The following is a 25,718-nucleotide window of genomic DNA, read 5'->3' on the forward strand; positions in this document are numbered from 1 at the left end:
CCAGCATTAGAAGCTCTGGGTGGTAGCAGACCACCAATGGAAAGGCTCAGTGTGTCAGTGGTGAATGAGTTCATGACACTGAATGAACGTTTGTTCGAACTTGAACCGATGAAGCTTATTGATTGCAGTGATGGCAGAGGAGGAAGATTATTATGTGTGATTACACAGTGATATTGTATACACATCTATGGGGATGATAATACAAGTTCTAATGACAGGTAGAAGGAGGGAGATAGATAAGGTGGATTATAGCAAAAAGAGGAGCAAAGACTAGGATTTGGAGATCAGTAAATCTTCTGCAACTACGGTATATCATTAGAGAATATATCTAGTTTTTCTGTTATCGTTTCCCTTCCCCACTCTCTCCATCTCTTTTTCTCTCTCTCCCTCTCTCTTCCTCTGTCTCCCTCTTTCTCTCTCTGTTTTCTCCTCTTAAATCAGAGCCCCACTGAGACCCAGGACAGACTTGCACAACCTCACTGCAGAGTAATTACGTGGAAAACACTCTCTCGCACAGATATGCGCGCACACACACGCGCGCGCACACACACACACACACAACCCCCTGCCACTAGCTCAGCTTTTCCCCTCCCTGCTCTGCCACGGGGCAGATTGATCCCATCCTGTTATCTCCATCTTACTGGGACACACACAACATGTTACGTAACTGAGGTGCTATTGAGTTTTATTTTAATTGAGAATGTAAAGGGTTAATCTAATCAAAGTGGTGTGTGAGAGGTGATGAGTGATGGTTGGCTGGCCCAGTGTGATGGGATGGGGGCTGGACTGTTGGTGGGGGGTTGGGGCAGTAAATCTACAGGCAAGAGAATTGCTGCTGCAAGCAGGAGCCCTCCCCCCCCCACACACACATACACATACACACATACATCTAAAGCCCATGAAAGACCTTCGCATGTAGCCTGGTCACAAAGTCTCAGCCTGATTGTCTTAAATGTATATAAAACAGGAACACATGTTGTTGTGGCTGGTTTGATCTTTCTAAACATCTCCCATGAGCACTCAGAGCTCCGTCAAAGCCCAGAGTGTAACAATGATGTGATGACTGTAGACGTGGTCTGCAGTACATATGATGGAGTTGCTTGGTTCTTTTCCCTCCCTGCAGTGCTCCTTTCTGCCAAAATTCTCCATTCACATAGAGACCAAGTATGAGGACAACAAAGGAAGCAACGACAATGTGAGTGTGTATTAGATGCTTTGTGTCGAATGTCTGTCCAAGCTCAGTGTTCGTTTGTGAAAGCATAACGTGTGTGTCTGCGTGTGTGTTTGTATGTGTATATGTGTGTGCATGTATATGTGTTTGTTTCGGTAGCAGCTCCCCTAAAACGTACTGCCTCCGACACTCAGACACACACACTTCACCCATCGCACATCTGATAATTGTCTCCTCATCCCTTATTACTTGACTCCTTCTTCCATCTCTCCTTTTTGACAGCCCTTCGGGGGTGTAGACTCACCTTCAGTCTTAAGAATAATTTCATCTGTAGAAGAAAATAAAATGTCATGTTCAACTTCAGCAGATGTAGTTTGTGTGCACTGCAGATGGGGTTAATTTAGGAATGGTGCATACAGTATTTAAATACTTCCCTACTTTGTTGACTTGTAGATTAACTGTAATCTATTGACATTTATAGTTGAGGGGTTTCAAAAGTTATATTATTATTTATATTACCTTTATATCTCTGCCTAAAATCAAAGAAAGGTAATCTTACTGTAGCTCACTGTATGGTAAATAATCTGATTTTAAGCAGTTTTGATGACCCTCACCTTCAGAACATTTGAATCATCGTCTCTTTATTTAACTCTCTGTCTTCTCTGCCAATTCCGGATGTAGAACGACTTCATTCATGCCGCGGCTCTTTACAAACGAAAGAGGTGCTGTTTGTTGGTGTTGGGAAGGGTGGTGCTAAATCCCCCCTACCAAGCTCCTGCTCTGCCATCCCGAGTGACCCCCCTCTCACGCTGAGCTAAATCCCCCTTTGACTCTCACTTGCGTCAAACTGATGATGCAGGCTTTGATGGGGAAGAACCCTCTCATCTGTTCAACCCAGCGCAGCACCCCCCCCCCCCCCCCCCCACACACACACACACACACACCACCACCACCCTTCAAACACTCTAGTTGTCATCAGATTCGCAGAGGTGGCAGAGCCGAGGCTTATGCAATGCTATTCCTGGCCAGGGGCACCAGCAAGATTCCATAGCCCCACCTAGTGGTTGGTGTTGGTCGCAAACTTGTTCTCTACAGTGTACAAAGTCTGAAGGTAGCAGTAGTTTAATCTTTGTCTATTGTCTAATCTAATAAAACTATACAGTCTTCTGAACTGCCATCTAAGGTGTGGTTCACTGGAGTAGAATCTCTACATATGTCTGCCTGTCTGTCAGTCTACTAATCTGCCTGTCCTGCCTGCTTATCTGTCTGATTTCTTCCCCCCCCCATACCCGTCTCTCTATACAGTCCCTATCTATATACATTCCTCTCTTATTCTCACTTACCATTCCCCCCACTTCCGAGTCGGATTTGACCTACAAAGCCATAAAGTAGCACTTATCCTAAACCCACAGCCTATGACTCAACCTGTTCTTAGATGATGCCACCGTCAATCACACACAGATAGTCACCATTGCTTCCTGTCTCTGTCTGAGTCACACTCGCTTCAACAACTATCCACGGTCACCCTCCACTGTCAGCCAGCAAGCCAACCCATTTGCATGTGTCGCCCGGAAAACTTGAGGTGTGAGTCACACTCCTTGACACAAAGCGAAAGCTTGTTAGCGTGGTATCGGTAACAATCAATGGCTGACTCCAGAGGTTGGTTCAGCCTACCCAAGGATTGCAGCAATTATATTTGAGGCACTTGCGTCATGACACACCGTGCGTCACTTCCTCAAAGTCAGGGTCTGAGGTGATTTTGCATGTGTAGTTTCTCTTTCATTCTCACTGTCTCTCTTTCTCTCTTTCTCCATATTGTTCTCTCTCCCTCTCTGTGTAAATGTTCACAGCTAAAGGACACAATACAGGATTCCCTAAGATTTTTTTCCTCCTCACTTCTGCTTTTCTCTCTTCTCTTTTTAACCTTTCTTTCCCTCCCTCAGATCTTTGAGAGTGAGCCCAAGGATGAGGAGACGGAGGTGTGCTTTGTTGACATTGCCTACGACGAGATCCCTGAGCGCTACTACAAGGAGTCAGAGGTGAGGCAGGTCAGAGGTCATCCCTGCTGGAAAATCAATGGAAGAAATTGATGGAGAGAACCGAGGGTTTCGTGAAATACTGTAGGATCAAGAGGGTAGGGAGTGGGGGAGGATGGTGCATGGGCCCTGAATCCTGCTCCTTTTCTATCTGCCACTCTGCAATACAACCAACCGCCCATACACCCTCACACACATGCCTCGCTGAGACTGAGCGTCACCGTAGCGGCGACAGAAAACCACTTCCTTTGTTGACTGTTTTCTCATTAGCATATGTCACAGTCATGGCCAGGACCCTTTACGTCCTCAGCTGATACCTGGCATCGCTTTCACCACCATCCGCCTGCTCCTCTCCTTTATGTCCAAGTCACCTCACTTCAGGGTGACATGGGGATGAAAGGATGATGAGAGGGAGGAAGGGAGGGAGGGAGTGTGGAGGTTGTCCATAATCAGACGGAGGGTTGTTATCTTTCTCTGACAGCTTCACTCCTCTCTGATAGCTTGCTGACTATTTGTCTCTCCAAACTGTGCGGGCGAGCGAGAGCGACGGAGAGAGAAAAGAGATGGGCTTTGTATGTGTGTATGTGTGGGAGTTTTAAGGTGGTATCACAGGAGTGGTGATAGTATAAGGCCTGTTATCATGACACCAAAATGAGCTGACAGCCATGTCTCCTGTCTGATCCCAGGTCTGTCTCTCTCCCTTTTCATCCCCTTACCTGAGCTAGGGAGTCAGGTGGCTGAGCGGTTAGAGAATCGGGCTAGTAATCAGAAGGTTGCTGGTTCGATTCCCGGCCATGTCAAATGAATTATGTCCTTGGGCAAGGCACTTCACCCTACTTGCCTCGGGGAATGTCCCTGTACTTACTGTAAGTCGCTCTGGATAAGAGCGCCTGCTAAATGACTAAATGTAAATGTAGCTAATAATAGCAACAAGATATTTCTTCAATGCTAAAACGGGAAGCCAACCAGCCTGTCTAGGCATATTTGGTATTGAGAGGAGCCATCATTTAGAAGACCAATGGTGGCTGTGATTTTAATCAACAGAGCAAAGTAGCTTATCTTCTCTGTACCAAACCCGGCTGATCTGACAACAGAAAGGATGATTTGGAGACACAGATTCAATCCAAAAGACTGAGATAAGGACTTACACTGGCAGAGCATTCTGATGTACTTTTCTTTTTATAAACCAGAAACCATGCCCAAGCTAGCTTTGCAACTTGACTGCAGATTCGCGCTCAAACACTAGCTCCTCCTCCTCAATTGGGCCCAGCATTATCCGACAAAAAGCCACGTCTCATCTCCAATCGCACCACCCTGAGCGCCTCCACAAGAGTGCCTTGGTGGACATGTAGAGTGACACTTCCCTTCACACCCGCTCAGCAGTGAACTGCACGACCCTCTAATGAGTGTTGCCTGTATAATTAGCCCAAAGGGAAAAGTGATTAATGTGTGAGTGTTACTGTTTGTAATGAACGACCCCCCCCCCCCCCCCCCGCAGGGAGAGAGTGTGCCCCCCCCCCCTCATTTAGCACAGTGTGACTCCAGAAACACTTCTTGATGGGGGGGTCATGTTCTCCTCTGCTGAGGACAAACACAGTGGAGGCGTGACGTAGACAGAGGTCAGGTGGTGGAGAATGAGGACGGGAAGTTGGACAGGATAAAATAAAAGTGCAAAATTATGTTGAAGGAAAATCTTCATATCAGAGAATGGAATCCGTCTTTTTGATACCAAATAAAAGATGCATCAATAAGAAAGCAGATATCAGATTATTGTACGGTACTGTCCTGACGGTATCAGATGACATGTTAGCTTATGCTGGTCTTTGAACAGAAACTTTATGTCAACATTGAAATGTACTGATACTCTCTTTTGGCCCTCATGGCGATCTGTAGGACTTACGCTACTTTAAGTCAGAGAAGACATCTAGAGGTCTACTGCAGGAGGGATGGATTGATAGCCAGGAGCCCATCATGTGCTCCTACAAGCTGGTGACTGTTAAGTTTGAGGTGTGGGGACTGCAGACACGGGTGGAGCAGTTTGTCCACAAGGTCAGTTCAAAAAATTGCTATGCTCTCAATCAGTAAAATGCCATACATACACAAAATCACACACAGAACAGAGGAACACAAGTCACACATACACTCAAAATACAGACAGACACACACCTACACACAGCAAAGATGGGTGACAGTCAATGTCAGAACCTTTCTGCCACAGGACATCCATCTGTGACAGATATATTTACTTTTCTTTCCATTTGCTGAACTTTTCTTTTCCTGCCCCCCACTCTCTTCGAGCTGTCCCTCTCCTTGCTCCAGGCTTTCTTTCTCCCCTAGCACATACACACACACACACACAGTTACAGGTTCATTACTCAGATTGTGACACCAGCCATGCTTCACATTTATCAATGTCCCTGAGGAGATATGGTAGAGAGACTATATATTGCTGCACATTCACTTTCACCACCTCCAAAGTTCTCTGTGTCTTACGCTCTCTCTCTCTCTCTCTCTCTCTCTCTCTCTCTCTCTCTCTCTCTCTCTCTCTCTCTCTCTCTCTCTCTCTCTCTCTCTCTATCTCTCTCTCTCTCTATCTCTATCTCTCTCCTACCTTCCTCTTCTTCTCCTCTCTCTCTGCCTCCACCTCCTACCCTCCTTCCCTCTATCTCTCTTCTCAGGTGATTCGAGATGTCCTCCTTCTTGGACACAGACAAGCCTTTGCCTGGGTTGATGAATGGATTGGTATGCTTAAATCTATGTCCAAATCTATCAGTACTTCCAAGATAAATTGTCTGTGTACAAGCCCTGTGGGTGTGCTCTCACACGTGTGTCACACGTGTGTGTGTGTCTGTGTCTGTGTGTGTGTCTGCAAGTGTTTATAAGCCTGTGTTCTGGGACATGGACTCCTTTCTAAATACATTTGAATTAGACTTTACAGTTAACCTTCATTACAACGATTGATCTTTTTTAACAGAACTACTTTTATGTACAGCCCCCTGACAAAGCACGACTTTCATTATGGTTTTATTGATTTGCTTTTCCTAACTCTGTCACTGGCTGTGTTCATTGGACCTATAAATGAATCTGTGTAGGCACTTTAAACACAGTAATTACACGTCTCCTGCCCCTTTACCAGCTGACATTCTTCGGTTAGCTTTGTGAAGGAAGTTAAGCTTCAGAAAACATATCTTGTGTGTGTCTAGCCTGCTGTGCTTTGCTTGTAAAACAACATGTTTTGCTAATCCACCTCAGATGCTGTACTTGAAATGGTGTACAAATCTTTGGACTGAGATTCTGTGTGAAATATATTCACACTTCTGCACACTAGAAACTGTGCTTGCACCCCAGGTTTGTGCATTCAAGAAAGAGACAGCACTAGTGTGCAGTGTGTTTTCAAGACAGGAGATTTCAAGGCCACACTAAAGATAGCCCTACTCACATGCAGAAGCTGAGTATACATAGAGTAGCTTTAGGGAAATCCAGTGTGCCTCATTCCTGGACACCGCTCCATGTTGTGTCCGTACTATGTCCTACCTTCTGCAAAGCCCTATAGGAGACCTAGTACAAGGTAAAGTGTCAGCTCTTTTACCCCAGAGCACCCTTCCCTTACTCACCCTTGCTTCTTTAGCATTCCTTATGAAGGCCAAATCAAATACATGGATTTCAACAGAGAGGACAATAAAAACAGCCATTCCGTTTCTATTCAGACACCTGTTTGCACGCTAGTCTTAGAACCCTGTCCAAATACATTCCTTATCTGTATAAGCCAGCTTCCACTGTGTATTATCCCAGCTAATCTGGCTTGTTTCCCACATATAACATGACACCATCCATCTCCTCCACTCACGTTACCTTAGGCTAGATTATCCCCTCTGCCATCCTCAACTTGGACCTGCTTCAAAGGCCTACTGTCAGTTTAGAAAGACCTTCCTAACAGAAGGTTGCCGCGGCGCTCTGCAACCTCTCTACAGAACGACATGTTGCAGTACACCAGACAAATGCATGGAAAAGCCAACATTAAAGTTTGCCATGCCTAACAACAGCATTGCTTTAACTCACTAGTGGACAACCATGACACATGCCATGTATTGTATGTCTTTACATTGTCACTGCTGTTGATTTGCTTCTTATTCCACTATTTAGTGTAATCAGTTCAGTACATTATCCCGAACCAAATTCACTTCACTGTATTCTGCTAAATGCTTGGAAGTTTCTTTGTATGGCCTTTGTATATACACACACTCACACATGCACAGATACAAACACGCATGGACAAACACACACATAGTCAAACATACAAGCAGTGGGTGTGTAGAATGTGTGAGACTGTATTCACACATTAAGGATTTTCCCACTTGGATAAAAAATGTGTTTCTTAGGTTGACGTAAACAGATGCCTCTGCAGTCCACATACAATAGACAGTCACATGATCCTATTCTCTCTCCTTTTGTTCTGGTGAAGACATGACCATGGACGAGGTGAGACAGTATGAACGCGCCACCCAGGAGGCCACCAACCGCAAGATCGGCACCTTCCCGCCAGCTATCTCCATCACAGAAACTCCTCTGCCCTCCCATGCCCGTGGTGGTCCCTCCAGCGCCCCCTCCACCCCTCTGTCCACCGAGGCCCCCGAGTTCCTTTCTGTGCCCAAGGACCGGCCCCGGAAGAAGTCTGCCCCAGAGACTCTGACCCTCCCTGACCCTGGCCGTAGGGACTCAGGGTTCAGACTGCCCAGTCTCTTCTTCTGGGGCTCCAGTACTCAGCCTGAATGAAAATTGAGGGGTGGAGTTCCCTGACAACGTTACGTGCAATTTAAAGGGGATGGCTATATCTGTTATGTACCTTCAGCCAATTCAAGTCAAAGAGTGGGATCGTAGACCCAGACATCAGGAAGGAGGCTCCTAACTCACCTCTCAAGCCTCCTCCCATCAGTGTAATGGGGCGCTAACCAGCATCACCAGCCAGTAAGCTTAGGTGGTTAGAAGAACCGTTTACCTTTCTCAGATACAGTGCAATCAAGTGGGATTTAGTGTGTAGTCAGATTCAGTGTAGTGTACATTCCTGTAAACCTTCTTTTCAAAGTACCAGTCTTTTTTCATGTCTGATTATATCTCAGGGGATGTTGCCTAGATACATGGAGATGATGTTAAAGAAATCAATCATCAGTCCGCACACTTAAGTATTTATGAATATTGATACATTTGTCTTCTCACTCAATTTTCCCTATTGTTTTTGAAATCTCATTTTGTAATTTCACACATTTATTGTGTGTTTGGATTTTGATGGGTTCATGTGAGTTGTTGTGAAACTGTTAAGTAACATGATGGAATTCTTGGAAGATTGAGCCCTGTATTTTTGTATATATGTATATTAAATAATTATTATCTACTGTGCAATGATGGAGTAATTGATGTCTCCCAGTGCAATCAAATTACTGTAACTTGTGCATAGAAGGGAGGAGATTAAGATGTATGCTGGAGGGTCACTCTGTAGTTGGTTCTGGGTATTGGTTTGGTTTTCCTGACAACCTGTCTTTAATTGAAAATGCATGGTTTTGAATACAGCTTCTGCTTTTTCTGATTTAAACTAGGGAACTGTATGTGAAATAATTGTACACTATATACTGTTTTTCTTTTTGTATTTGTCTGCTAGTTGTTGTAATTTGGCTTTTGGAGGTTATATTTGGTAAAGCTGCTTTAATGCTCAGTTCATTTGCAAGTAAATCAGTCAACTTTATATTGCAGGTGTCTGTTTCTATATACAACAAATAAATACATTATCACATTTAAAGATATGTTTCTATATATTGTTGTTCATATTTATTTGGCCTGGATTATCTTACGTGTCGTCAATTATAGACATTCACAGTATTGGTTTTAGGGTCTGTGTGTATGCGTATGTATGCATGTGTGCGCATGTGCGTGTATGTACTTTTATTTTGAAATGTCCACCCATTGCGATCCGGAACTACACGCTATTGCCAGTGATTCGCATTGTACCAAGCTACAGTAGTATGTAAGTGAAACGGCAGAGGTAGAATGAAGCTGTAGCCTTATCTCTATAATGTATCCTTGTACGATTTTCGACATGTCTTGTAAGGACGTGCAGCCTAAAGGTGAGTTTTGTACACTTTCGATCAGGTCACAAAATCCATTTCAAGGATGCCTGGCTTGGTTTAGCTTAGTTAGCTAGCTGCACTACTCAAGGTCCTGACTCCTAATACAAGTTGTTTGATGAGTTCAGTACTGTTTGCTTTAAGTATGTTAGACTACGCCTTATCATATTGTATGTTTTGTGCAAGTGTCAAAATGACTGACATTGAAAGTGTCTTTTCAGTAAGTGCGAGTTTCTACCTAGGATGTAGCAAGGTTGGGTCAATAACAATTCGACTAGTAACCAAAATAACACATGTACTAATAAACTAATGTAACTCATCGACTCGTACAGTAATTGACGGAATAACTACTAAACGACGTATCCCATCCCTCAGACGGGAATATTGTTTAGGGCTGCTGCTGTGGGGTGATGGTAGGCTATGACCCAGGGGCTCAGAGTCCTACTCTGGCTCCAGAAGAGGCCGCTCTTGCTGGGTCAGCTGCTGGCATGGTGACACGGGCCCTCATCAGCCCTCTGGATGTCATCAAAATTAGGTTCCAGGTATGTAAAAAAAAAAACAAAGAAGAAGAAGAACATTGATGGTAACATTGATGGTTTTCATGTTTGGCTGTTTAGTTTTGCTGCATATTTCTGATGTGAGTCACAGCACCACACCCAAACCCTGAGACACTCTTAGCATGCCCAGTCCCTCAGAGTTCACTGGTTACCATAACAACTGCCTTGTATTGTGTGTTAAACATATTATGTCGTACTGTGTCTAAGTCCGTGCAACCTCCCATTCACATTTATTTCTGCCCTGTCTGAAAGTCTGCTCCCCCCAGTTGCAGATAGAAAGAGTGTCGTCCCGGCAGCGTGAGGGGAAGTACTGGGGTCTGTACCAGGCCTCGCGCTGTATCCTGACTGAGGAGGGGCTGCCTGCCTTCTGGAAAGGTCATGTCCCTGCCCAGTTCCTCTCTGTCTGCTTCGGAGCTGTCCAGGTAGGTAAGACATGCTGTAGGCTGCTGTCTGTTTGGCTGCGACTAGCAGATCTGTCGCTTGGTTGGAGCTACATTCATCTACATTCTACATTCTATTCATCATTTTTAACATTAGAAAATATATCCGACTTATAGCAAGGGCACAAATAACAATACGGATAAGCACTGAACTGTCCTGGGATTTATCCTGGAGGCAAACTGTAATGCCTTGACATCTAGACATATCACATGATAGTTAATTAAAGGGCATCACATGGCATGCTCTGTTTTACTACAATAATCCTCTTGTATTTCATTGGTTGGCACTGCAGTTCCCTAAGAGACCTTTTGGCTCTGTCTTCTCCAGTTTGCCAGCTTTGAGGTTTTGACAGAGGGGGTGCACAATAGTACCCAGTACAACAGTCAGACCCCTGGGGTGCATTTTGTGTGTGGGGGACTGGCTGCCTGTTCCGCCACGGTGGCCTGTCAGCCCCTGGACACCCTGCGCACCCGCTTCGCTGCCCAGGGAGAGCCTAAGGTGAGGGACAGAGGGGACCTTAATTAATCTCTGTGTGTTATTACTGAAGTTTTGAAAACTGTTTAATGCCCATGCTGGACTTAAAGGGATATTTACTTTCAGACTGAGGCACAAACGTTGGACGGTGCAGATCTTTCTGTTGTCGACATCCGTCATGTTTTCTCAGGTTTATCCGAATCTGAGAAATGCTGTGGCCTCTATATACCGCACTGAGGGAGTGCTGGCTTTCTACAGCGGCCTTTCTCCTACTCTGGTGGCTGTCTTCCCCTATGCAGGAATGCAGTTCTTCTTCTACAATGTCCTGAAGAAGCTCATGGGGCCACCAGATAAGGACAGTGGCGGTTAGTTCAAATTATTGGCGCCATGGGTCATGGCAAATACACACACACACTCGTGCACATATGGAATGTGTATAACTCATTGGTTACTTTTATGGAGTACTTGACTGCAGATCAAGAAGTTCCAGCCACTACCTACCCTCATCAATCGCTTTACATAAAAGCATCAGCCAAATGAATACAATATATAACAATGTGTTACAAATATTCCATCAGTTATCAGGTATAGATTAGAACCAAAAATATTGTCCCCTGTGTTAGTATTTCTGGTGTGTCTTTCTCTAGGAAACCTCAAAAGCTTGGTTTGTGGCAGCTGTGCAGGAGTGGTCAGCAAGACCCTCACCTACCCCTTTGACCTCTTCAAGAAGAGACTACAGGTAGCGGGGTTTGAGGAGGCCAGAGTCAAATTTGGACAGGTACGCACGCTCCTAAGGTTATTCAACCTGCCATTGTCGTAATTGCCTGTCAAGGTTAAAGGTAGATGCAGATCATGCAATGATGTTTATTGATCCATGATGTTTACAGTTAATGACAGAGAAATACCAGGGAGTTATTTTGTGAGGGGGTGGGTATTACCCACAGCAAATCTACCGTTAAGGAACGTAGATGGCAAGGGCCTGTTTTGAAGGTATGTTGTCTCTGTCATGTCCAGGTGCGTAGGTACAAGGGCTTTGTGGACTGTGTACTGAATATTGCTAAAGAGGAAGGCATTCGAGGCTTCTTCAAGGGACTCTCTCCTAGCCTGGTGAAGGCAGCTTTCTCCACTGGTTTCACCTTTTTCTGGTATGAGTTCTTCCTAAATGCCATGCACAACCTCAAGGGCAGGCGGTGAGTTATGGGAAATACACCAGGGACACTGGAAGAGGATGGATTGAAATGTAAGATGAAAAGAAAAGAAGAGGGGTTTGGCGCAGTCACGCTCTTATGATGTAATCTACATGCGATGACCTTGTCAGCATTCAAGTCAACGTCACTGTTAAGTCTCAGGACTTTAAAGTTAATTTGAGAGATGAAACTGGGTACTTTATTTTTACGTGTGAGGAAATGAGTTAAGTTTGTTCTTTGTGTCTTACCAGACAATGTTTTTTTCTGAATGTGTTCCCATAACGTCATGAATCATCCTTTCATTATTAGTTATACACGGAGTGTATGAACCAGGGGTTTTCGCAGTCAGATAGTCTAAATCTAAATTTGCTGTTTATCTGTCCAGATGACCAGTTTTCAACCATTAGGCCTGTTTGCGTTCACTGACATGGAAACTGAGGGATAGAAGCACGGCAGCATGTTGAATGGGTTAAGATTCAGCGTAATACTAAATATTGCTATACTATCTAAAGAAAGGGACACAGACTAAGATATTGGGTGGGGGTGGGGGGGGGATTGCCCAAGTGAAAGGGAATTGTCAAAAGTTGTCGTTTTATCTCTTTCCCTATTATCTACCTGAGTTGACCTATTTCTGAACATATGATATGTTTTTCAATTATAATTGTACGGAGATCATGCATTGATCTTATATTGACTAAGGATAAAGTTAGTTTCCTTTCAACACTATTTTTTATCTCTACATATCATGCCTGATATTTGTTTGTTCAAACCTTTTCTTTTTTCTAAGACCGTTTAAGGATTTATTTATGAACCTGCATCTCAAGAACTCAATGTCTACTTTTTGTACTAATAAAGACCTTCTGATCTATACAGTCTATGGTCTGACCATATCCAAAACTGTAACAAAATTCTTGGTCCGACAATATATTGCACTTTGTGTATGCTTTGCTGGAAACTGATGCTCTGTAAATGTGTTGCAGGTAATACTATATTTTGAAATACATGTTTATTAAAACTTCTCAAACGTAAGTGATGGGAGTAATGATACAACAATGTCATTTAAGGAATTAACTTTCCTGAAGGTTCAGTTTCTCGTTTTAAATGCTTTGCACTTTACGCTCAACTGAGGGCAGTAGCATCCAGATACACGATTAGGTGAGCCCAGAGCCATGACAGATTTGGAATTAATACTTGGAAAGTTGATTGGTCGTCAATTCTGCGCACGCGCCCTGGGATCACAGGAAGGAAGCCCAGGTTGTGTGTGAAAAGCAGACGTTTCGTCTAGTTGAAGTTTAGGTCAGTTTGACTCTATTGACAATTATATTGTTTTCTGTCTAGTGCTTGAGATTTTTATGAAAATCGTTCATCATTTATTGTCAAGAAAATGTACTAGACTAACCAGATTCTGAAAAATAAGACAGCCAGCTAAAGGTAGCTGCAGCTGTGCTAACGCGCAAACATTTTGACGGACTACCAGTGTGGCTAGCTAACGTTATACAGTTGATACGAGACCGACCAAGCAATGCGTGTGTGTCCTCCACCGACTAGCTTCGCTAACTAACTTTGTTGTGATGTGACATTTGCTCTCTTGTAAACTTCAGCTGGTTAGTAAGATAACGTCCGAGCGAATTTTTATTTACATTTCCTTCTGCCACCGGTGATGCTATCATATCACCGACTGATAATATATATGGTCATGTTTCCATCGTCAGAAATAATGAGAACGAATTCCGGTCCAATACATGCTTAACAAAAGTTGTGCTACTGCAGGGGAAAACAGTAGCCTATTAGTAAATTGTTGCTAGCATTGCATCTAACGATAGAAGTGAAGCATCCATTAAAATGAGCATGTGTTCGCTTAATCCCTCACATCCCCTCATGAAAGGTCTGGTAGGCAGCCACATTGATGACTACACAGATTTGCTGCCTAGCTTTTGTACTGAGACAAATTGTTCTGTGGTTCTGTTTTAAAGAATTTCGCCCTTTTCCAGCCTCGGTCGTTTTTGTAGTCCACCGTGTATGTTAACCTCATTCGAATACTTTGTAAGGCGATCGTAGCATGTGAAATTGGTCGTTTTGTAGTAACATTCATTTGACCTTAACACTTATAAGGTGAATGTCATAATGTACTTGCTCATTCCAAACGCCACTAAACTACTCTGCATTGCATGTGTAGCTTAGAGTGACAACTCCCTGGTTGTAAGTGGATGCTACACTACATAGTATGGAGAACTCTACTAAAGAGGACTACAAGATCCAGTCATTTGACTTGGAGACTCAGAAACTGTTGAAAACGGCACTGAAAGGTTAGTTCCTCTTATTACATAGAAAACTGATTAAATGTAGTAATTTTTAAAATGGACTGTTTTACATCAGTCTGTTTTATGTTGCTGTGTGTTTAGTTCTTCATTTAGCTTATTCTCAAAGCAAATCGTTGTCCTCAGATCCCAGTGCAGTGGACCTGGATAAGGTCTCCAATGTCATTGTGGACCAATCTCTGAAGGACCAGCTCTTCAGCAAAGAAGCTGGACGCATCTGTTACACTATTGTTCAGGTAAGTAGTACTACTGTCTACAATGAACTTATGTCAATAACCAGAATCATCACTGACAACTGATGCACACTACATGACCTCTCTATTTGACCTTGCTCTCTACTGCCCTCTCAGGCGGAGGCCAAGCAGAACAATGGCAGCGTGTTTCGGCGGAACCTTCTGAACCGCCTGCAGCAGGAGTTCAAGGCCCGGGAGGAGACACGGCTCCGCTCGCTGCAGGAGTGGGTTTGCTACGTCTCCTTCATCTGCAATGTTTTTGACTACCTCAAGGTGAGAGAAAGCTGCATTGTGTGAGTTTTGCGTCTGCTCTGCCAGCTCTGTCATTGATCATGTTTACATTGAACACTATGACCTTCTTGTGTTCTAAATTCTCAGGTCAACAACATGCCCATGGTGGCTCTGGTACACCCTGTGTTTGACTGTTTGCTCAGACTGGCTCAACCTGATGCTCTGAACAATGAAGAGGAAGTAAGTTCCTACACAAATACAGTAGTTCTTCAAATCTCTATCCACAGATGAATTGCTTTCAAAGGGTATAGATGTAGACAACGACAGTTTATTTTAGAGTTAAGGAATGCTTCAATACTTCAATCCGAAACGCTCCCGGCCTGACTGTAGGTGGACTGTCTGGTGCTGCAGCTGCACCGCATCGGAGATCAACTGGAGAAGATGAACTACCAGCGGATGGACGAGCTCTTCTTCCTGCTGCGGGATGGCTTCCTGCTCCTGGAGGGGCTCAGCTCCATGGGCCGGCTCCTTCTGCTGGAGATCCTGGAGTTCCGGGCTGGTGGCTGGACGCTCAGTGACACGGCCCAGAAGTACTACTACAGTGAAGTCTCCGACTGACCTCGGAACGTGCACCGACGTAGGGGAGGAGGCCTGAGGGCAGTGTGTCTTGGACTGCTTAGCTGGGTTGTTTTGGTGTGAGGATGGTTATGAAGCTGGCTGAAGCGGCCAATAGACTAGCCACCAGACGACTAGGGTATGTTCTTCTAGTTGGAGTAATTGATCTTCTAGTAGATTGGAGTAAGAGATCTTTTCCATTTTTAAGTTTAAATGTTTCTTTTAAGAATCAATTATGAATAAGGAGAAGGCAGGGGTTTGGGCAGTGGACTATTAAGATTGTTGAGAGTTGAGAAAAAAAGAATATACATTTTTGTTCAAACTGCCACTGCCACGTGGAATGTGCAATTGACAAAAAAAGGACAAAGATTGTTGTTGCTAAGATTTTTATATTTAGTTTGCATTTGGTGCATTTAGTACTTGACTGAAGTTCACATTCCTCTTGAAGGCAGATTTTCTTTTAAATGCCTTTTATTGCTTGACATTCCAGATTTATGAAACATTTAACAATTTTCACTTGAGGCATTGGAATAACATACCTGACAGACAAATACAGATTATTGAAGGAGACTGAAGTACATTGATTTGGTTTTCTGAACCATATTTTATGATATTTTATTATATTTTTTGTAGTTTTAAAGGTGAAATAGGAAAAAACTCAAGTTTTTTTGTTCTGAGTTGTTTGGGAACAGAGTCCCAAGCCACTAAGTTCAGCAATTTTTTTGAAGTGGTATTGACATTTCAGAGACAGTCTGGCCTTTACATATGAACACAGTTTTTCTGTGTAGGAATGGAAACACAGCATTGGACGATGTTCATAATTTGAATTGTGGACCAAGTTTTCAAAACCTTCATGGCAGCATTTCACTTAAGGTGGATATTGACAATAATTTACTATTTAAAATGTACCAATGGGCCATGGTTAGGCTAGGTTGGGATGTACTGACAGCAATACACCCAAATCAGGTCAATGCTGGCAAAAAAACATACAATTTTACAGTTTTTATACCCAAGATTTCTTATTTATAGAGGTATATTTGGTGCTACAAAATTGAAGATGCAGTTATCTTGTTTAGCTACTGTTTTATTTGTTTACGCTGCCACAATACTGACTATATAAATTAAATAAGCAGATAATACTTTTTACAGATTTTCTAAAATGTTTTCTAAAATGTACCTGAAGATCCCACCAGCACTAACACTTTGTTGACATGGATGTTCCACATAGTAGTTTGGAGTACTGTTACTTTTCTGATTTGAACAGTGTGCTGACAGCTGAACAGAGATCATCAAAGCAGTGCCTTTTGATTCACTGCACACAGGCTTGGAACAATTGCAGAGCTTTTTCTGGAGAAAACATTTTGTTAAGTGACAATAGCTACCATAACTAAAAGATGTTTAACACATATTGGGCTGTTTTTATTCATTTAATAGATTTAAGTAACCTGTACTTGAGCTTAATTGAGCTTTTTCGCTAGTTGTCGGTGGTAATGCAGACTTACCAGTAGTAACAATGTGAGCTACTAACCAAGTTGCATGACTGCTACTGGGTACTGCCTTAGGTGTAAGCCTTCTAGTCCAGATATACTTTTGGGGTTCAAGTACATTCTTTATAGCTTTTATTTTTAAGATATATTTGTATTTATTACCATATTCAGACACTACATCACCACTGTAATAGGGTTGCAAGTGAACTAGAAAGGTTTTCCTGATGTCATGTCTTTTTTCTATCTAATTACCAAATATTCTGGTACCTTTTTTACATGTACCTATTCTGAATACAGATGGTTCCTTGGTAGGATGGGTCTTAGACTTATATTTTTATAGAAGCATTGCCATCAATAACTTGTTCCAAATTAAAAGTTCACTGCTTGGTTTCCATTTTTCAGTACATTGATTGACATGTTGATTTGTTAAAATAAATCAAACTGGGTAAAATGTGTAGAACAGCTTTCCTTTTATATGTTATGTATATCAGTGGTTATGTAAATTCATTTCAATAATCAACATTTCACATTTACAGTTACTTCACATGAAGTTTTTATTGAGCCTTTCAAAATATTAAAACAAACACAGTGACATATCATTGTTTAGATCACTGTGGAAATACACCATTTTGAATATATCACATCACTTTATTTACAATATCTGTCAATACACAGACCAGATGTCGAGTTGTATACTGTGAATCCACTTTCCCCTCAGACACTTGGAAAGACAACCACATGAAGCAGTTTGTTTCCATTCTTGAGTCACCTTTTGAAGTTGATCGATTTACCACCAGCGATAGTGGGCATAAGCTCTGTTGGCTTCGGCCATCTTGTGCATTTCATGTTTCTTTTTGATGACGTTACCCTCCTTGACATAGGCAGCTAGCAGTTCTTGGGACAGTTTCTCGTACATGAGTGTGCGTCGATGCTTGTTGTCCCTGCACTCTCCAATCATCCACTTCATAACTAGGAAACGCTTGCGGTTCTCAGTCAGGGGGATGGGCACCTGCAGGTGGGTCAGACACAATAAGAACAATTAAAAACTATCTACACATTCTGTGCAATCGCAACCAAAAATGTCCAAGACGCTTGAGTGAAACGTACCTGGTAGTACTTGCCCCCTTTCTGTATGCTAGCCAGGCCAATGACAGGTTTGCAGTTCTCCAATGCTTTGTGAAATATAGCGTAAGGATTACACTCTATCTCTGCCTTGTTACCATCGGGAGCTTTGTGGTACTTCTCCACCTGTTTCCTCTTTATGGTTTCCAAAGTCTGTGGGGAGAGAGAGAGATACATGCTCTTGCCAAACTCCTATCAGTGGCTGAGGCAAATTGTTGAAAGCATTCCAATACACAAGTTCCAAGAGAACAGGTTCCCTTACCTGATTCATAATACCTCTTGCTGTGACCTTGTCGCCATCTTTCATCATCATGTTGATGAATTTGCTATAAGAAAAATTAATAATAAATGTATTATTATTATTTATTACGATATAGGAGATAGAAACTACAGGGGAAACTGCATCCCATTTCATGTTTCCTCTTACTTCAAATCTGGTTCTTGGAATAAGGAGCTTGTGACCCCACTCGTTGCTGCCTTTATCGGACTGACAGCCTTTCGCTCGCGCTCCTCCTTCTGCTCAGCCGTTAATTCGTTCTCAGGAATTTCGTACACGTCTTTCCGAGGGTCTGGCTCCAGGTAGTATGGATTGTATCTGCTCCATCTCACTGAGAACACTCTGGTGAGACAGACGTACGGGTTGTTCATGTTAACTGATTACATACTTGGAAAGCATTCAGAAGCACATCTCCATACAAGCGTTGTACGCAATGAGTGAGATCGAGAACTGAGGTTCAGTTAGCCATCCACCCAGACTTTCTTGTACAATTTTCTTACTTCACAGTCTAGCTGTTCATATAGTCTGCTTGGGTAGCAGTGATTTGTTTCTAATACTGGGTCTGGTAACCATTTTCACGAGATTAAACACATATTTCAGATTTCGCATTCCTTGTGACTGACAAACCAAATAGGCTCTTGACAAACTACATTGCCAACAACATCATTGTCACTGTTCGTAGCTACACAGTAGGTAGTGTGTACCAGGCAAGGGATACTGTACTAGCAAGCTAGGTAGGACAGTGACGAAAAAGTAATCTTGTTAACTAACTACAATGCAAATACTATCCTATAAATGACCAATGAGATGCTCTATAAATATTATATATTGTTTTGTCAGTAAGATAATGACTTACCTCGGTGTCCAAGGTTTTAATAAACCTGTTATGGTCGCAGCCATCTTGGATAATGTGGATAGAGATTGAGGACCCCAGTTTAGTATCTGTAGCTGATGCCTTCAAATAAAATAAAAAATTAAGAGAGTCCCTATTATTGTCAAGAATTAACATAATTCTACCAATCGATATTCTAATATATCTTATAAATGAAAAGTTCAAATTTGAGTACATCTATGTATTGATTAGGTTTATTCGGTAAGATTGATTCACTGATTCTCGCGCACACATTGGTGACATCACACGATGTTTGTAGTGCTATGGCGTACCAGGAAGGGGAGACGCTTGAATCTTGGCTCAGTAAGTGATTCACTTAGTTAGCCATTCATTTAGTAATGATATAGTAATTGTCCTAATGCATTCCACTGAATGAACAGCGATGCTGTCTTTATGCTAGCTGTCGTACTTTCTTCAGTTATCTAAAGGCAACTGCGTTCGATGTATTTCAGATCTAGGATCTGTGCGCCCCACATCATTCATCCCAGTAAAAGAGAGCTAGGAACTGAATCTGGGTCTGTTTTCTTTGGCGAGATCTAGCGTGTCAGTCAGTCTGACATATTTCTTGGGATGTGGAACTAGACAGTTCTACTTTTTCAATTGCCAATTGAAAAGAGTAGCAGCTATGTTGATTTGCCTAAAACTAGGCTATTGTTCGAGGAAAGGACCAGCCCATCTTTTGCTCCGAAATGGCTAAAGCACATACGTGGGGGGATGACAATCCCTGCCTTGTGGAATTGATCACAAGACAGGCTGTAAAAGATAAATGCTATTGAATGGCAAAAGGAAATTGTTAATTTCATGACCTTTGTGAGATCTTTTCAATGTTCAATCTTCTCGTCTTAGCTGAATGTGTAAGGCATGCTTGTGCTTTGCTATCTGATCACAGATAAAGCCACCCATCCAAATAACAGGCAAGAGGACTGGGAGTACATCATTGGCTTCTGTGACCAGATCAATAAGGAATTAGAAGGGTACAAAGTATTTCATATAAATGAATTTTAGATGTTAGCCTATGTGAGCAAATGTTGGGATTCAGTCTAACCTGCACTCTTTGTGTAGGCCCCAGATAGCTGTAAAGCTGCTTGTCCATAAAATCCACTCGCCTCAAGAATGGGAGGCCCTTCAGGCATTAACAGTAAGGACCTTATTAATAGACTCTGTATCCTTTCTCTTCCTACTACTTAAAATACAAATCAAGTCCATGCTGACTGAATGAGAACCACCTCACTTGCAGGTATTAGAGGCATGTATGAAGAACTGCGGGAGAAGATTTCATAATGAAATTGGAAAATACCGATTTCTGAATGAGCTGATCAAAGTGGTGTCTCCTAAAGTGAGTTGACATGTTATCCTGTTATGTGTGTATGTTGTTAGTGAAACGATATGCTATGTGTCTACCATGGGTCACTACCGAAGCCACATCCCATTTCCCCTCCCCTGCAGTACATGGGGGACAGTGTGTCAGAAAAGGTGAAGATGAAGATCATTGAGATGTTATACAGCTGGACCGTGGTCTTCCCTAATGAGGCCAAGATCAGTGAAGCCTACCAGACCCTTAGGAGGCAAGGTGAGAGACAGACAACACCGTCTCACATTTCCTTACATCACAGCCAATATAATGAACCGATTTCAGAGCAGTGTTACTTCTAACAATCATATGGTCCAGGTCTTGTAACTGCAGACCCAGATGTGCCGGTGGACAAGACCCTGATCCCATCGCCCCCTACACGCCCCAAGAACCCTGTGTTTGATAATGAGGACATGGGCAAGGTGAGATAGAGGCAAGGCAGACTACAGCTGGTCTGTCTGCTAAAGATTGGGTGTTTTATAGGTTTCACGGTTATGAACGGACATGTGTGTTTGGGTATGTGTAGTTGCTTGCAGAGCTTCTAAGGAGCAAGAATCCAGAGGACCTCCAGGAGGCCAACAGGCTCATCAAGAACATGGTGAAGGAGGTCAGAGAGCAATAACACCTTCATGCTTCCTACAGAAATGACCAGGCACTATTCCAATAGACATATGGTTGTAGATCATGTTTCAATGGGAAGAAATCTACACCTAGCTATTCACGTGTGCAACAAGTCCTACACATCGGGTAGTCACAGGAGTTCACTGCATGTATCATCAACGCAATACTGTTAACAGTCAATAGGACCCAGGGTTGATTCCTGTATATGTAGGAAGCAGATGTAGTGACACTGCTGTTTGTCCAGGATGATGCCAGAGTGCAGAAGGTCAGCAAGCGCATACACACCCTCGAGGAGGTCAACATCAATGTCAAGCTCCTGAGCGACATGCTCACGCACTACGACAAGGACAGGTCCTCTGAATCCGACCGAGAACTCATCAAGGTGTGTCTTCAGCTTGTGTCGCGTACATGCCTGACAGACACATGCCTCACACCTCTTTTTGCTTGAAGATTGAAAGTCTTTTTTGTCGTTGTCATGTCAGGAACTCTACAACCGCTGTGATAAACTGAGACGTGCTGCTTTCAAGATGGCCACTGAGACGGAAGATAATGACACAAATTTAGGTGAGATTATCGTGTAAATCTGATGTTGTAGTTCAACAGTGTGTCCCTGTACCACATGTTAACCTATGGCCTTTGCAGGAGACATCCTCCAGGCCAGTGATGACCTCTCACGGGTAATCAACTCCTACAAGAAGGTTGTTGACGGTCAGTCAATCAATGGGGACTATGAGGAACCTAAACCTGTTGTTGGTGATGGTGAGGGGACCACACACAAACACATACACACAAGGAGAACTTTTTTGAAATGTTTTAATGTGAGACACTTTCACACACACTTTCTCTCTATGTATGCTCACCCTCTCTCTCTCTGTATCCGCCGCTCTCTCTGTCTCGTACAGAGACCACAAGGAGCAGTGACTCCACAGAGACCTTGATCGACCTGGCTGGCATCGATGTTCCCATCCTCAATCCTCCTCAGCCTGCCCCTCTCCCACAGCTCTCGGACCCCACCTCGGCCAATCCCCTGGGTTTTTCCATCCCGGTCTTGCCTCCTCCACCAAAGAGACTGGCTGGGCTGCATGCCAGTCAGACCAACAGCCCCAGCCATTCGGCCACTGACAGGGCCTCCACTGCGCTGTCTCTCCTCGATGATGAACTGCTTTGCCTGGGTACTCGGGAACTTCTGCTTATCAAACCCCTCTCCTCAATGAATTATAGAAAGCAGTATCTCCATAACTAATGGATTAGTCTAATCTTTCATTTGGGTTCTGACATCAATCATATACTTACATTCAGCTTTGTCAATTGTCAGGCCTGAATGATCCAGCCTCCTCACTTAACAGCCACTCCAAACCAAAGCTAGATGAACTATCCAATCAGTGGACCTCCTTACAGGTACAGGTTCATCTTGTGGTCCTCCCAAGAATGTTTTTTGCGACAGCATTAACAAGCAAAACACACTGAGATATTGTTGGGAAAACCTCTTGTTCTCTCTTTCGCAGGCCCCTGAGCCCGGTGTGGATTTGTTTGGCAGCATGTCAGGGTCAGGGTCAGTGTTCTCTCCGGCCCCTGCCCCGCAGACCTCCACAGGACCACCAGCCCCGGCCTCCACCAGCCTGCAGGACCTGCAGGATCTGGCCATGCTGGACTTTGGAGAGCCCAAGAGGTGTTCTGGCTCATGTTACCTTGCCTTCTGTACTGTGTTAACAGCTTCCCCAGTGACAGACTGTTCCTGTTTCGTAACCAAGTTACATGTCAAGGGAGATTCTCCTGCCAAATGTCTTTGTCTTGTCTTCAGCCTGTGTCTGGGAAAACTTGTACTACCCTGCTCATGTACTTTATGTGTTTTACTTGTATTTTTCAAACAGTGCTCATTCTGTGCTTTTTAATCGCCAGTTTGCCTGTCCAGATGAACACTGTCGGTGGGTTTGGAATGGCAATGGGCGTGCCACCCTCCATGGCCGGGCATGGCCCCGCTGCCTCCCTGCTGCCAGGCACCATGCCAGGCTCCCCCGCGGTGTCCCATGCCAAGGCCCAGATGCTGGGTTCAGCCCCAGGCAGCCCCCTGTTTCGCTCCTTGTCCCCCATCCACCCCTCCCTCCAAGGGGGTAGCCCAGCCAGAGGGCCTGAGGTGTCCCTGTCCAACGTGCATGTTCCCCTGGAGGCCATCCGACCCAGTGAGTCCTGGGGAAGGGAGTATGAGAGGAAGGGGTTGCGAGGTTTGGGGCTGCTAAAGCCTTCATTGAACATTATTGTTGTATTATTATTGTATTGTAGTATTGCATATACAGTACACTGTGAATGAAGTTCAGAGTTAACAACCTTTTGCAGATATGCATGTGTGCAGATACACATTGAAACACAGTCCAGATCCATACCTCCATGTCAAGATGGCATCCATTCCCAGTCTGTGATTGGCCTCTCCTTCTGTCTCCAGGTAGAGTTTTGCCAGTGACAGCCTATGACAAGGATGGGGTGCGTGTGCTGCTCAACTTCGCCTCTGACTGCCCCCCTGGCAGACCTGACGTGCTGGTGCTGGTGGTGTCCACGCTCAACACAGCTCCTCTCCCTGTTCAGAACGTGGTCCTGCAAGCCGCCGTGCCCAAGGTAGGACATTCAACACGCCTGTTATCACAAAGCCACACATTCTCAAAGGTATATAAACATGATGCATGGTGCATATGTAAACACACATACAGTATAAATCCTGTATAGACATCCTGCAGTTACCACGTGAATCCCTTCTTTACACTCTCAGTCTATGAAGGTGAAGCTCCTGCCCCCGTCGGGGACAGAGTTGGCCCCCTTCAACCCCATCCTGCCCCCAGCCTCCATCACCCAGGTCATGCTGCTGGCCAACCCGCTGAAGGTAGGAGACTTCCTGTACAAACAGGAAGTACAGTACTTGTTCATTTTGGGAGCATTGCGCCACCCAGTATACAACGAGATAGTGTTTGAGCCGTGAAGAACATTTTGTAGAATGGTCCATCATGCCTCTCGTCTAACAAATGTTTTGATTATGAATCTATATGAATTTGAATGAATATATATATTAGAGGCACCTGGATAGATATGTCGGTTAAAACGGGTGTGTATGTGTTGCAGGAAAAGGTGCGTCTACGGTACAAGCTTGCGTTCACCCTGGGAGAGCGAAAGTGCACAGAGGTGGGCGAGGTGGACCAGTTCCCCCCTGCCGACACATGGGGACACCTATAGCAGAGCCCCCTTACTACCCCTTACATCCACCAGAGTGGGACAGGGCAGGTTACACTCCATGATGGGGTATGGTAACCACATACCTCAGAGAGAAAGAGAGAGGGTGGGAGAGCACTGCTGCATTGATAACAGAACAACTACAGTCACTGTCAGCCAACTATTCTGTTAATGTTTTTTTATGTCATTTTCAAGTTTGATTTCTGATCCATTAACGCACAGATAGCTTAAAACGTCCTTGTAAGTCCATTTAAAATGCTCATTTTATTGTATCTCTTAGCGACATGATTTAAGATGGAGAGGTTCTGCTTATGGTGTACTGTAAGCTAGCTGCTAAAGAGTTGCAGAACTACTGTAATAAGTCATTAATTTACTTGAGTTTAGCTCAGCCTACTGAATATATACTTCAAGCTATATATTTATGATGAGAGTAATGTTTTCATATCATTGGGAAACTATTTAGTTCAACTGACGTATCAGACAGCAAGTGCCAGCTCCAGTATTTAGATGAGCTTGTGTGTGATAGGAAGACTAGAAAAAGTGGGTTGATATTTTGACAGTGGATATCCAGCGATCATTCTCATTACATGCTTGTGACATGATTTAAGTGAATCAAATTGTGTTTGTTATACTGTATTAGTTATTTGGTTTTCTGGGCCATCTTTCAAAGTCAAATATGACTATATTGCATCTTGTTGGTCATGCCATTACTCTTGGCACCATAAGGGTATTTATAAATTGACATCATTCCTAATTTTGGCATGCTGTACTTTAAGAGTACTTGTTTACGTTCCCAGATTCTCACCATCTTGTGTTATCGTGGAGTATTTGACAGGAATCACAGAAGCTAAAATATGATTTTGTTTTGTTCCATTTACCTTTGTCAGCATTGGAATTATGTATTTTATTTATTTTAACATTTTAGTATTTCAGTGCATCACTGAACAAACCAAGTTGAATATAGAGTGAACCACAATTACAAGGGTGAAGACATTTGTAATTAAATGACAGAATTCCAACTGTGAAATTGGGTCATTTCTAGTAATTGTGTAAACAGTGGGTGATGTGTTAATGTATGTGTATAATAAAAGATAACTCATCTGCTAGGCGCTGAACTATGTTTTGCTAAGGACACGTCTGACCTTAACCCACCTTCCACCTCTTGGTTGGTCTTGACCATGGGGAATTAGGAGAAACACATAGGTGTGTGTGTGCTGTACATAGACATACTTGTTTTCTGCTGTAAGAGAGGTGAAACATACATCTATGTGTAATGTAGATCTCGGAAGCCATTTTGTTTGTACATACTGTATTACATGTGTGCCATCTGCTGCATGATGAATAAATAGTCTTTCAAAAGATTTTCATGTGCT

At 43.4% G+C, this 25,718-nt stretch overlaps 5 protein-coding genes across 5 annotated transcripts in view; 4 read left to right on the forward strand and 1 right to left on the reverse strand.

The window, feature by feature from the left end:
- Positions 1 to 8,998, forward strand: part of LOC136940731 (cytoplasmic phosphatidylinositol transfer protein 1-like) — a 40,469-nt gene extending 31,471 nt beyond the window's left edge. The window contains exons 5-9 of the mRNA XM_067233011.1: positions 1,124 to 1,195; positions 3,115 to 3,210; positions 5,101 to 5,256; positions 5,886 to 5,949; positions 7,670 to 8,998. Of these exons, the coding sequence (XP_067089112.1) occupies positions 1,124 to 1,195; positions 3,115 to 3,210; positions 5,101 to 5,256; positions 5,886 to 5,949; positions 7,670 to 7,980 (699 nt within the window). The 3' untranslated portion in view covers positions 7,981 to 8,998. The remainder of the gene's footprint in view (positions 1 to 1,123; positions 1,196 to 3,114; positions 3,211 to 5,100; positions 5,257 to 5,885; positions 5,950 to 7,669) is intronic.
- Positions 8,999 to 9,196: 198 nt separating this feature from the next.
- slc25a19 (solute carrier family 25 member 19) lies at positions 9,197 to 12,044 on the forward strand. Its single transcript, XM_067233172.1, has 7 exons — positions 9,197 to 9,323; positions 9,699 to 9,865; positions 10,147 to 10,302; positions 10,649 to 10,819; positions 10,986 to 11,160; positions 11,443 to 11,573; positions 11,810 to 12,044. The coding sequence occupies exons 2-7, from the start codon at positions 9,734 to 9,736 to the stop codon at positions 11,987 to 11,989; spliced, it is 945 nt and encodes a 314-aa protein (XP_067089273.1). The 5' UTR covers positions 9,197 to 9,323; positions 9,699 to 9,733; the 3' UTR covers positions 11,990 to 12,044.
- A 1,185-nt stretch (positions 12,045 to 13,229) lies between these two features.
- Positions 13,230 to 17,406, forward strand: LOC136937221 (MIF4G domain-containing protein B). Its single transcript, XM_067230851.1, has 6 exons — positions 13,230 to 13,278; positions 14,159 to 14,288; positions 14,427 to 14,536; positions 14,651 to 14,806; positions 14,912 to 15,004; positions 15,155 to 17,406. Exons 2-6 carry the CDS (start codon positions 14,207 to 14,209, stop codon positions 15,380 to 15,382), a joined length of 669 nt encoding a protein of 222 aa, XP_067086952.1. The 5' UTR covers positions 13,230 to 13,278; positions 14,159 to 14,206; the 3' UTR covers positions 15,383 to 17,406.
- Positions 17,402 to 19,171, reverse strand: mrps7 (mitochondrial ribosomal protein S7). The gene is made up of 5 exons (XM_067230850.1): positions 19,122 to 19,171; positions 18,416 to 18,607; positions 18,251 to 18,314; positions 17,974 to 18,141; positions 17,402 to 17,875 (listed from the first exon to the last, which is right to left on the reverse strand). The coding sequence occupies exons 1-5, from the start codon at positions 19,163 to 19,165 to the stop codon at positions 17,654 to 17,656; spliced, it is 690 nt and encodes a 229-aa protein (XP_067086951.1). The 5' UTR covers positions 19,166 to 19,171; the 3' UTR covers positions 17,402 to 17,653.
- Positions 19,172 to 19,399: 228 nt separating this feature from the next.
- gga3b (golgi associated, gamma adaptin ear containing, ARF binding protein 3b) lies at positions 19,400 to 25,706 on the forward strand. The gene is made up of 17 exons (XM_067230849.1): positions 19,400 to 19,460; positions 20,047 to 20,131; positions 20,220 to 20,295; positions 20,395 to 20,493; positions 20,604 to 20,727; positions 20,827 to 20,930; positions 21,035 to 21,115; positions 21,374 to 21,511; positions 21,612 to 21,693; positions 21,772 to 21,888; positions 22,032 to 22,301; positions 22,445 to 22,527; positions 22,635 to 22,798; positions 23,029 to 23,309; positions 23,570 to 23,739; positions 23,891 to 24,001; positions 24,238 to 25,706. The coding sequence occupies exons 1-17, from the start codon at positions 19,421 to 19,423 to the stop codon at positions 24,346 to 24,348; spliced, it is 2,136 nt and encodes a 711-aa protein (XP_067086950.1). The 5' UTR covers positions 19,400 to 19,420; the 3' UTR covers positions 24,349 to 25,706.
- Positions 25,707 to 25,718: the final 12 nt, after the last annotated feature.

The sequence above is a fragment of the Osmerus mordax genome, chromosome 3 (genome assembly GCF_038355195.1).
Source record: "Osmerus mordax isolate fOsmMor3 chromosome 3, fOsmMor3.pri, whole genome shotgun sequence".
NCBI classification, from domain to species: domain Eukaryota; kingdom Metazoa; phylum Chordata; class Actinopteri; order Osmeriformes; family Osmeridae; genus Osmerus; species Osmerus mordax.

What these genes read in the sequence shown, in the direction of transcription:
- LOC136937221 (XM_067230851.1), top strand. Translation starts at nt 14,207, where the DNA reads ATGGAGAACTCTACTAAAGAGGACTACAAGATCCAGTCATTTGACTTG. An exon ending in GTTGAAAACGGCACTGAAAG is followed by an intron (nt 14,289 to 14,426) that starts GTTAGTTCCTCT and finishes CGTTGTCCTCAG; the next exon opens with ATCCCAGTGCAGTGGACCTG. An exon ending in CTCTGAACAATGAAGAGGAA is followed by an intron (nt 15,005 to 15,154) that starts GTAAGTTCCTAC and finishes GCCTGACTGTAG; the next exon opens with GTGGACTGTCTGGTGCTGCA.
- gga3b (XM_067230849.1), top strand. Translation starts at nt 19,421, where the DNA reads ATGGCGTACCAGGAAGGGGAGACGCTTGAATCTTGGCTCA. An exon ending in TCAAAGTGGTGTCTCCTAAA is followed by an intron (nt 20,494 to 20,603) that starts GTGAGTTGACAT and finishes CCTCCCCTGCAG; the next exon opens with TACATGGGGGACAGTGTGTC. An exon ending in TGCTGGCCAACCCGCTGAAG is followed by an intron (nt 24,002 to 24,237) that starts GTAGGAGACTTC and finishes TATGTGTTGCAG; the next exon opens with GAAAAGGTGCGTCTACGGTA.
- slc25a19 (XM_067233172.1), top strand. Translation starts at nt 9,734, where the DNA reads ATGGTAGGCTATGACCCAGGGGCTCAGAGTCCTACTCTGGCTCCAGAA. An exon ending in TCATCAAAATTAGGTTCCAG is followed by an intron (nt 9,866 to 10,146) that starts GTATGTAAAAAA and finishes TGCTCCCCCCAG; the next exon opens with TTGCAGATAGAAAGAGTGTC. An exon ending in CCAGAGTCAAATTTGGACAG is followed by an intron (nt 11,574 to 11,809) that starts GTACGCACGCTC and finishes TGTCATGTCCAG; the next exon opens with GTGCGTAGGTACAAGGGCTT.
- mrps7 (XM_067230850.1), bottom strand. Translation starts at nt 19,165, where the DNA reads ATGGCTGCGACCATAACAGGTTTATTAAAACCTTGGACACCGAG. An exon ending in TTCCAAGAACCAGATTTGAA is followed by an intron (nt 18,315 to 18,415) that starts GTAAGAGGAAAC and finishes TTTTTCTTATAG; the next exon opens with CAAATTCATCAACATGATGA. An exon ending in AAGGGGGCAAGTACTACCAG is followed by an intron (nt 17,876 to 17,973) that starts GTACGTTTCACT and finishes ACCCACCTGCAG; the next exon opens with GTGCCCATCCCCCTGACTGA.